Source organism: Vicia villosa, linkage group LG2 (genome assembly GCF_029867415.1).
Source record: "Vicia villosa cultivar HV-30 ecotype Madison, WI linkage group LG2, Vvil1.0, whole genome shotgun sequence".
Taxonomy (NCBI): Eukaryota; Viridiplantae; Streptophyta; class Magnoliopsida; order Fabales; family Fabaceae; genus Vicia; species Vicia villosa.
Genome location: NC_081181.1, coordinates 78,666,544 through 78,678,086, shown reverse-complemented (window position 1 = coordinate 78,678,086; position 11,543 = coordinate 78,666,544). Strand labels below are relative to the sequence as shown.

At 33.0% G+C, this 11,543-nt stretch overlaps 1 protein-coding gene and 1 long non-coding RNA gene across 2 annotated transcripts; one reads left to right on the top strand and one right to left on the bottom strand.

The window, feature by feature from the left end:
- The first annotated feature begins 766 nt into the window (after positions 1-766).
- On the top strand, positions 767-1,911 carry LOC131649420 (paired amphipathic helix protein Sin3-like 3). Its single transcript, XM_058919179.1, has 5 exons — positions 767-775; positions 1,141-1,283; positions 1,366-1,543; positions 1,663-1,761; positions 1,849-1,911. Exons 1-5 carry the CDS (start codon positions 767-769, stop codon positions 1,909-1,911), a joined length of 492 nt encoding a protein of 163 aa, XP_058775162.1.
- Positions 1,912-5,053: 3,142 nt separating this feature from the next.
- LOC131646321 (uncharacterized) lies at positions 5,054-7,012 on the bottom strand. Its single transcript, XR_009297414.1, has 3 exons — positions 6,919-7,012; positions 6,732-6,833; positions 5,054-5,083 (listed from the first exon to the last, which is right to left on the bottom strand). It is a non-coding gene; the product is annotated as an uncharacterized LOC131646321 (long non-coding RNA).
- Between the last annotated feature and the right edge of the window lie 4,531 nt (positions 7,013-11,543).

Genomic DNA, 11,543 nt, shown 5'->3' with positions numbered 1-11,543 from the left:
TTAGTGGTTATATATGCATGAATACAAGTGTTTAATTGAGAAGTTAATTGTTTTAATGGATACTGCGGGTTATTGGTGGATGATGAATACCTAGCTTACAGACACTTTAAATTATTTTGACTGAAGGTGAGAACCAGAAAACATAGTAAAACATTAATATAATAAAATGGATTTCTCATTTATAAAAATATAATTAAATGAATACCAAAAAAGTTAATATACTAATTGAGAAATAAAATTAAACATAAAGTTCAATAGTTCTTATTTAAAGTTATTAATTTTATTTATATATGTAACTAAAAAATTTTCCAGTCAAATACATTAAGTGATTTACCAAATAATAACCAATAATTTAATATTTTTGGAAAAATATAAAAAATTTGGTAAAATAATATATTTTCTTATAACAGCAAAATATATTGTTGAATAAATAGTCAATTTATCATATTTAGTATGTAGCCTTATAATAATTTTTACTTTTTTTTCATCTTTAAAATACTATCTTATTGATGCATAAACATAATATTCTCATGGAATATCTAAAATTTCATTAAACAAATTTATTTTAATTAAAGGTAAAAAATTAAACGTTTTAAAAGTTCTATGTGGGAAAAAAGGATAATTTAAAATTCAAGACCCGCTTTAATTTTATATATACATCCCAGTATATGCATTTTCATCTTTATGAATTTCTGTAAGAAAATAAAAAAAAATAATCATCTACATATCATCAAAGTATATTGGTTTTCACTATTAACTTTGGAACATGGCAAAGGTATTTATATCAAATTTTATATATGTATCACTCTCTAGATTTTGACTTCTTCTATTCAATTTCTTCATTATACTGCTTTACATTGAATGTGGTATTTTACTGTAGAGTCATTTTATTTTTTATGATCTTTTTTCCTTCTTTTTTACTCCTTTCAGGAATTCTATGGTTAAGACTTTTTTTTCCCAGTCTTTAATAAAATGCTTAGTATTAAAAATAATTATTATGGAAATATTTGGAGATTTTATCAGATAATGCATGTCAACATTTTTGTGTGAATTGTTTTTTTCATGAGTTGATTTTCAAATTTTATTGTGCCAAAATTTGTTGAATATTGTCATATTTTTAATGGTAAGTATTTTATTTAGAAAAGTAAGGGAGCAGGAACAAAGAAACCAGTAATCAATGAAGATGCCAATATGTATCTCAAAGAAATAAAAGATGCATTTAAAGACGAGAAATACAAGTACCGTGAATTTCTAAGAGTTATGAAAGATTTTCAGATAAGAAGGTTTGATTTATTCATATCAAGATAAAAGTTGTTAATTTGCTATTGTAATTTATTTGTTTGTTTTATTTTGATGTATTTGTAGAATTGATATAAAGGGAGTGATGGCAAGAGTGGAAAAGTTGTTTCAAAGGCACAAAGAATTGTTATTGAAATTCAATAAATTTTTACCAGATGGATTTGAAATCAAATATCCACCTAAGAAAGCAAAAATACCAGTAATGAGTATAGAAGATGCTAAAAACTATTTGGGCAAGGTGAAGGTATGAAGATTGTTGAGTTAGAGGATCCTTTCATTAACATTTGTTTCATTGTCTAATGAGAAATTTTAACATATTTGTACTGTTTATTTTGCAAAGAATAACATGGCCTTTCTGTGCAGATTCGATTTCAATGTCAACTTTATGTATATGATTTGTTTTTAGACATAATGAGTATGTACAAAAATAAAGAAAAGAACCTCGAGGAGATTTATAAAATGGTATGTGAATGTGATGTATTTGTCTTTGTATTGCATTTTTCTTTTCTTTTAACATACTCATTTTAGTAATAATTAATTTTCTTTCAGGTTACTTCACTTTTTAAAGATCACCCTGATCTTATTGATGGATTTATGATTTTTCTTCCATAATATGGTAATGATTAGTTAATAGATACTCATGGTTTTGTTGGGAGAGAGAATTTAATTTTATAGATTTAATATTTATATATTTGTTGCGTAAGACTTTATATAAGAAGTTGTTTCATTAAAATTGTATCTATGTATTTTTAGATATTCAGTAAAATTATGAAGATTTATGTATTTAAATTAATTAAAAGTAAATTGATTGAGAAAATTAATTGCTAATTTTTTTATTATTAGTAGAAAAATTAAATTTGTAGATGTGTGTTGGTGTTGGTAGTCCCTCGATCTTTTTAAATAAAGTCCAGCACAAGAGGTTAATATTTAGAGAAGGATTAAACATGCAGATGCACTATACTCCACTTTATAGGCGAAATTAATTATCTCAAATGCAACTTTTATGAATTCAACAAAAGTCCTCTGTTTTATATGTCATAGGGTGCATTTGGATTTTTAATTTCCCTTCTGTTCCGCGCGAGTCGCGCGTGTCTTTTGTAATCGGGTTGGAGTACCCTTTGTGCTCCCTTTTATTCATTTGCTTACAGAAAAATAATACTCCACCTTTGAAACCAAATTCATTAGTGCCATGTCTCGATCGATGACAATTATCTGCAGCATGTTTTCTTGATCATTCAATAAAGTCTTGCATATTTCCAAGGCCCATGTAACATTGACTTCTTTTTTCAGATTCCAAAAATGCAAATTCCGCTGAAAAAGTCTTCTTTGTAGAAGTAACACCAACAATTTCAAGATGTGGAAGCCTATATTTGTTGGTCTTATACATTGAATCAATAATTAGGATAGTGGGAAATATGTTGAACAACTTAATACTTCCGGGATGAGTCCATAACATGTCCCAAACAATGACTTTATCATCACAAATTATGTACCTAGAAACATAGTGGTTTTCATCCAAAAGTTTCAAAAGTTGTTGCATTGTGGATCTTGGACCCATTATCACCATGTTTTTTTGATGACGCGTATTGTATATCTGCTCGATATTTGAAACACTTTCTAGGTGTTTCCGTTTTAAATCAGTAAGTATTTTTTCAACACCGCTCTAATTAAAGACATGTTCAAAACAATTTCGTTCTCCTCTAGTTTAAGTTGACATGCGATGGGATTACCGACTAGCTTTGTTTGCAATGAATGGTTATGTATTCCATAAATCACATTAAATTTCCACATCTAATCCACGTTACAATATTCACGCAATTTAAACGAACACCCAATTTTCTTCTTTCGACGTCATCACGTTTCTAAATCGGGGGAACGCATGTGCCACTTCTCTTGCATCTTATAGTTACAAATGCTTGTCATCTATTTGAACAATTGTCTAGCTTTTCGATTGCAACGCCAAACCCCGAATTCCTGGCTATCATGTGGACCCACACTACAAGAAAACAACACTTTAGCGTCGGTCAAAAACCGTCGCTAACATCTTTAAAACCGACATTAATAGCTGTTAGCGTCGGCTTAGTGTGGGCGTCGGGACTGTCGCTAAACACCCCGAAGCTAACAGTAGCGTAAGGCCGTCGCTACCGTAGCGTCGGCCTGAAGTAACGCTAAGCGGTCACTACTCGTTGTCCATAGCTTATACCCATAACTGTAGCGTCGGCCCACACCATCGCTAATATATGCTACGTGGCACCATATGGTTGGTGTTTCCTTTTACCAACATTACATGTTGGCTATAGCGTCGGCTCCGTGGCGTCGCAACATGATGCCACATGTTTCAATATGATAGGATAGTTGCCAATTTGAGGTTTTACGTTTTAATAGTAGCGTCGGCTGAAGCCGACGCTTTTTTTTTTCCTACCCAGCTTTTGCAAAAGTTTGTTTTTTTTTGTCTAATCAGTTTTGATTGCACCTATAAATTATAAAATATGATACAATAATATAATTTAATCATTTTGAAATAATAGTAATAAATTGTAATCTAAAATCCATATAACATAAAATAGGTGTACCAAAACAAACAGCCTATTCAACATCAGAACAATACATCCTGTTCATAATTAGGTGTACCAAAACAAACAGCCTATTCAACATCAGAACAATACATCCTGTTCATAATTAGGTGTACCAAAACAAACAGCCTATTCAACATTACTTATAACACAATCTTATACTCATACGAGTTTACTCTTAAGTCAAACTAGACATAAGAAAACCATAACACAATCTAGACATAAATAAACTCTATTGATCCTGATCATGACCATCAACAACAACATCTTCCTCATCCTCCTCTTCCTCCTGCAACATTAAAAAAAAACAATGTAAAATTAATAGAGTGAGAAGAAAATCTAACAGTATTAATATTCCCATACTTGAATTTTAACAAAATAAACTTTATTATATAGAGTCAGAACTTGACATTAATTCAACAAAATGAAGGAGTACAATATTGAATAAAGTGTTGCAAGAATCAATGCAGTATTAGAAATGTATAAGAATGTTTCAAAATATGTGATCATCTAAAGTTTAATAAATATGGTAGAGAAAATAAAATGTATAAGAATGTTTTGTCATGCTCATACAATTACAAGGTAAAAAAATTGTGGTTTCTGTTGTTTGCTTCTCAACCAGATGCTTATGGTGCTGTTTAAGGGAATGAAAGTCAAAGGAATAGTAAAAGTACCGAATAGTAAAAGTATTCAAACCAGTATCTTCTCTTTGTATTCAAAATAGTATTCAAAAGTTAGCTTCTGAATATGCTTACTAAAAAAAGTATTCAAACGAGTATAAACTATGAAAGAAATGAAAGTCAAAAGAATAGTAAAAGTACCGAATAATCATAATGAGAATGTTCACTCGAAGTAGAAGGTCGACCTGCCTGACGAGACTGGAACATATCAAACATTTTCCTAAGATCTTCAAATTGTTTTGCCAATTCATCTGTCCGCGCATTAGCTCGTGCAACTTCTTCACGTGCTGCAGCAGCTTCAGCTCTAGCAGCCTCAATGGCTTGGTTATCTGCCTCTCTATTGGGGTTTGTAATTGACACCTGTGTCAAGAAGCTCACTCCATATCTTACGTTGCGCGCCAATTGTGCAGATCCAAAACACCGCCCCCGTGTTTTACCTCCTGCAGCTTCTTTCCACATTTGTATTCTTGTTGATCCATCGACATCAGTACCACTTTGTGTGGCTTGTGTAACACTACTCGCGTATGTTTCCTGTACAACATAAGATGAATGTGTCAAAGATAATGTTCCATAATTATAACACTTTAACTAAAAATACAAATGATGTTATGAGAAATTTTTTACAAATGATGTTTCCTGTACAAATGATGTGTCAAAGATAGTTGTGCAGCTCTATGAGAATTAATGGCAGTTTGATTTGCACCTATAAATGTACCTCTGTTTATAACCAAAAGGAACTCTATTATCTTGGATCAAAATGATTTTTCAGTTTTCCAAATGGAAACCAAACATACTCCTAGTTCATAATTATTTCTAAGAAAGTAAGGGTTATTGCTCAGTAACAACAGAGGTTGGTTTTACCACAAAGAGTATCAAATGGAGAGTTGAGGTGTTGGTTTAAAAGGACAACAGTTACTGCATGATGATTATGTCATGTGTTATTAAAGTTTGCTTCTTCCCCATATGTTTACAGCTACTTGCTCTTACAAATCACTTCACACTGTAACTTTTATGGTTAATGCATTTTAAATAGTATGTATCTGTTCCGAATTCAAATCATGTCTTGAATACGAAACAGTGTTAAATATTTTGGAATTCAAATCATGTTTACAATATATTTATAATCTATTGTAGTTCTCCTTAACTCGGAAGATTTCATTCGGTTTGGAACTAAAAATGAAATGCTAGGCGGTACGGAATTGTGTCTCATTACGCAATGTAAAGTTAACCATTCAAGTCTTAAGTCAGCAAGAGAAATGAGAATTTGAACTACATTGATTACATAAAGTAAATGTTGAATCTGTGTTAATTTTGCAAATGGGGTACTTGTTTGATTTGTCTTGTAATGTATCTGACAGTTGACAGTGTATATGCACACTACACTTTAAGATGTGAACACTTTAAGATGTGACAACTTTAACATCTAAAATTAGAAAAAAAAAAGAATTATCTAAAAATTGCTAAACAATAAACAACTCTAACCATAACTTATAACTTATAACTCATTTTGAGACTTGAAGCTATTCATGGTTGCTATAACTTATAAGCTTCCTAGATGTTTTTTCTGAATCTAATATACAAAACCAGCAACCATACAAAACCACTTTCTCTTCAATTCAATTTCAATTTCAATTTTCTTTCTCTCATTTCCATTTTTCCCATATCTAATTTCTCTCCAATTTCTATCAGTCGCCCAAAGCAAGTGAAAGACATTGCTCACCAAGAAGAAGTAGTCCGAGTACTCATCAACACTCTCGAAAATGTGCTTAAGATCATCTAATTATGCTGCTTACTTGTTTGACAGTGTGAGAGTGTACTTACCAAGTGAAAGACGTTGACAATATTTGTTTGACAGTGTGGCTGGGTGTTATTCTCTGCCTACTTGAAACAAATTTTAGAGTTGTTGTTGATGTTTTTCTAAAAATGCAGATTATGGCATTGCATCTATTATTACTTCCATTGGATGACTTAATAAACAAAAGTAACTAACGTATAGTTCATTTAATTTTTGTTGACTTAATATAATAATAGTTTTTCATAATGTATTTTCTTCCTAGTCACAAATTCAGCAACTTCAAAATGAAAATGAAACTAACATGTCTCATGCAACTTCATAATGTATTTTCTTCCTAGTCACAAATTTAAAAACTTCAAAACGAAAATGAAACGAACAACTTACATGTGTTTTCGCTGCACGCTCGTCAACCCACTCCCCATTCTTCTTTTTGTGGGTGGCAATGAAGAGCTCATCCGGATGTGCGGGTCGCTTGAGTTTTTTAGCCTATAATTAAAGATAATATATATGGTCACAATGTATATTGAATATAATTATATTAAAGCATTTCACTAACAAATATAATACATACCAATTCAAGTGCAACATCATGGTGAGCTATACGACCAGACGTATGGACTGACCCACCTCTGCTTGATGATCGATTAATCTTATTTTGTTTGGAGACATCCTTGAACTCTTTTGTCTCCCACTTTGCAAGAAGAAACTTCCATGTATCTACACCCATCCAAGGCGGCTTGTGCGCCTGATCTTTAGCCTTTTGCAATATATCACGCAGTCGTGCAGCACACCTTTGATGAAACAAGCCTTCCATTTTAGCATCATCACAACGGTCCCAGCTTACAAGCGACGGACAAAATATGCAAATAATAAATGAAACTCAAAAATATACATTATAATCAAAATACTAAAAAAGAAATTACATGTCTTACTTTAAACATGTTGAACCATTCCTTTCTCTCGGCTTGTTTTTCATCGCGTTTAAGCTCACTATAATTAAAAAAAGTACCCTTGTAAAGCTTTACTATAACTTTTCTGCACATTTCGGCAACAAGGTTGCCTGGACTTAACCTATGAGGCAAAGGAAAAATGTTTGTTAATTAAAACACATATGTAACACGCAAAGCAATCAATTCACGTCAATTTTAGACATTTCTTCACCTCACAAAGCACCAACAACAGCAATGTAAATGTACTGAAAAGAGGCTATATTAAACTGACAGTAAGCATTATGAAAAAAGGCTATATTAATTATTAGTTTTAACAGCCACCTTCTATTCTATTTTCACAGAAACAATCTTTTATATCAATGTTATTAATTATTAGTTTTAACAGCCACCTTCTATTCGATTAATTATTAGTTACTGGAAAAACTGTGTGGAGAAACCTATTGGTATTTTGAGTTTGCCAATTTCAATGTTACTGGTAGTAAGCCTATGGGAATTACAATATAGGTTATTACTTTTACCTCTGTTAAGAATACACTTTCTAGGTTTTTATGGCTTCTAAATACACTAAGATTGAGATGAAAAATTAGGCACTGATACAAAAACAAAATCAAAATTCTAAACGTTGAATCAAAGTAATTAAACAGAACTCATAATCATAGTTATTGTAACATTTAAGAAACTGTAGGTTAAATGCATATTCAGATTCTATTAAATCAAAATTCTAAACATTGAATCAAAGTAATTAATCAGAACTCATAGTCATAGTTATACTCTCTACCAATTCAAAAACATTCAGATTCTATTATCTCAATGTACAAAATAGAACAGAAAGTGTGCTTACGCATTAGTATCTTCCACAATATAGATCTTCGGTCGCTGCCCATCATCTTGTTCTTGTTGTTCCTCGTTAGAAAGTGCTTGGTCACCCTCTTCTTGAACATCCTCTTTCGAGGTGTGATGGGGAGGACTTTGCAAAACATGATGAGTATATCCTGGGGTAGGAATGAACCTGAATTCCTCGGAAGTCGGGATTGATGGTTGAGGCTGATTAATAGGTGGCAGTGTTGGGTTTGTCTGAGCTAGTGGTGGTGTTGGGTTTGTATGAGTCGTTGATGCAGGCTGCGAAGGTGGAGGTGTTGGATTTTTCCTAGTCTTTGATGGAGGGTGCAAAAATGGTGGTGTTTGATTTGTATGAATCGGTGGTAGAGGCTGAGTAGGTGGTGGTGTTGGTTTTGTCTGAATCGGTGGTGGAGGCTGAGTAGGTGGTGGTGTTGGTTTTGTCTGAATCGATGGTGAAGGCTGAGTAGGAAGTGGTGTTTTAGTTGTCTGAATCGGTGGTGGATGTTTTTTCTGAGTATGTGGTGGCGGTGGGTTCTTTGAACCAGGTTTCCCATGCACCATGCGAGAATTCTTTATAGCAATACTCCCAGGTGGAACTTGTCGTTGACGACATAACCTGTCAACAAAACTTTTTTACACAATTGACATTATCAATAACATTAGCAAAAATGCATCAAAAAATATTAAATTGCAAAGAAACGAACTAGTGAAGGTTAAGCCATCTTACTTATTCGTGCTTGACGGTGCTTTTCTCTTTCCGTTTTGTCCAGTCATTTGAATAGAAGCTAACAATAAAGCTGCCAACAATAAAAAATTTAGCCTAAAACATTTTCACATATCACATCAATAGTATACACTTACTACATCAGATCATTATTATAATTTATATGACCCAGAAATAGAGTGACTACAATTTAATATGAAAACACAAATCCTAAATTAAGAGATATCTAGTATGAAACAAGTAAAAGGAATCTAGCATATATAAAAGTTTATCAATCAGAAGTGATGAACACAGTGCAACACTGAAGAATGGTGGGAGTGATGAACAAAAGCATTAAATATAAAATAAGTTATAAAATACTAGTAACATAGATTACAAGTCAACATAGATATTCAAATTGATAAAATCATAAGATAAAGTACTAGTAACATAAAATACAAGTCAATATAGAAACACAAGATAAAATATTCTCTCAATCTTGAGTCATTGGTTCAGTTGTCATTGTTATCTCGACGTCGCCATCAATTAACCCCCCATCAGCTAACCAAGTATTTGTTCAACTTCGGTAATAGGCACAACCAGTAACATTTCATCAGATTGATAAGGAATTTCATCCCCGGTGTTGTCTATCTCAACATCACCCCTTGGTTTTGTGGTGATTGCTGCACACCATCCACGCATATTTCTACACGTTTCTGGATAAGGGACATAATACACTTGTTTTGCTTCTTGTGCAAGAATGAATGGGTCATACTGACGATATCGCTTATTCATCTTAATATCAACAATATTATACTCAGTAATAACTTTTGTGCCACTATTCTTTGTTGGATCAAACCAATCACAATAAAATAGGGCAATCTTGTTGCTAAAGCCGTTGTATTCCAATTGAAGGATACGTTGGATGATGCCATAAAAATCGTTTTCTCCTCCATTTGTAAGACCTTTAACATATACCCCACAATTAGTAATATTTTTACCATGACTCCATTCTTGAGTGTGAAACTTGTACCCATTAACAAAGTATATGTTCCATGATGTTGCCTTCGGATTAGGACCGAGAGCTAATGCCTTCAGGTGTGGACTAGTTGTTCCATTCCTCTCATCATTCACCTAAAAAATACACCTAACCTTAGTTATAGTTTATTTCAACCACATAATCTAAATCATGAGATAAATACTAACATAGTCCTTTAGCCATGAAGGAAATTGCTCGTGTATAAGACCAGAAGCATCTTCCTCATTGATAGAATAATATTGCATGAACAATCTGACACCGGCCATAAAATCTATGAGTATATATATGCAAAATGGTTGACATCAACACAATTGTTTTACAAAAATGTACTTACTCGAGATACGGTTTAACCTCGTCACAATTGATTAAGACGTGCACATGAGCAGACTTCCATTCCTTATCAATCACCCAATAGTCACGAGATTTTCCACTAGGACGGCCATATTTGCTAAAAATTGAAAGTGTAATTGGTTGGGAGTTCTCATCATCTGGTCGAGGATCATTCCTTAAACTTGTACTTGGAAACAAACTAAAGGTCTTGAAATAGTGAGAGAAAAAATGAGTAGTTTCACGGTGCAAGTAGGAAGTGCATATTGAACCTTCAACCCTGGCTTTATTTTTCACCGAACGCTTGAAGTCTCCCATCAATCTACACATGAAAAGATTAAAAGATGTTTTTTCATTAACATAATCTACAGAAATTGAACATCATTTACCTTTCAAATGGATACATCCAACGATATTGTACAGGACCACCAAGAATTGCTTCATTAGGTAGGTGAATCGGGAGATGTTCCATTGAGTCAAAGAAACCTGGAGGAAAAATTCTTTCAAGCTTGCATATGATGATGGTAATGTTTTGTTCCAACCTGACAAGGTCTTCCAACTTCAACGTATTACAACACAAGTCTTTGAAAAAACGACTTAACTCAGTTAGTGGCTTCCATATCTCAGGAGGTAAGGAACGAAAAGCAATTGGAAGCAAACACTCCATGAATACATGACAGTCATGGCTTTTCATCCCCTTCATCCTACCCTTGGTGATATCAGCACACCTAGAAAGATTTGAGGCATAACCATCAGGCATTTTTAGTTCCTTAATCCATCTACATACTAATTTTGCCTCTTTGGATGTCAAAGAAAATTTTTCCTTTGGCTTAGCCATCTTCCCATTAGGTAGAGTAACCATCTCTAAATCCCCGCGTAAACAATTAAGAGGTAAATCCAATCTTGCCTTCTCATTGTCCTTTGTTTTTGGAGGATCATTCATGACAGTGTAAAACACATTATCAAATACATTTTTCTCTATGTGCATCACATCAAGGTTGTGCCTTAACAAGTTGTCCTTCCAATATGGAAGATCCCAAAATATACTTCTTTTGATCCAATTATGTTGTTTCCCATACCCTGGAAATTTGGTGGCCCAATCACTATCTGTAACTTTTGGAAAATCACGAACTGCTTCCCAAACATCATGGCCGGTAAACATGTATGGTGGATTTTTTTTCTTCATCATGTTTTTTGTAAATCTCTTTTTACTTTTCCTAAACGGATGATCCATTGGTAAGAACCTACGATGACAATCAAAGCAACAACTTTTTCCACCATATCATAAGGTGAAAGCATCTGTACTGTCCATGCAATAAGGGCATGCTAATCTACCT

Bases quoted from the DNA above. Each gene is read 5' to 3' on its own strand.
- LOC131649420 (XM_058919179.1), top strand. The intron at 1,284-1,365 runs GTTTGATTTATT...ATGTATTTGTAG, and splicing joins AAAGATTTTCAGATAAGAAG to AATTGATATAAAGGGAGTGA. The intron at 1,762-1,848 runs GTATGTGAATGT...ATTTTCTTTCAG, and splicing joins TCGAGGAGATTTATAAAATG to GTTACTTCACTTTTTAAAGA.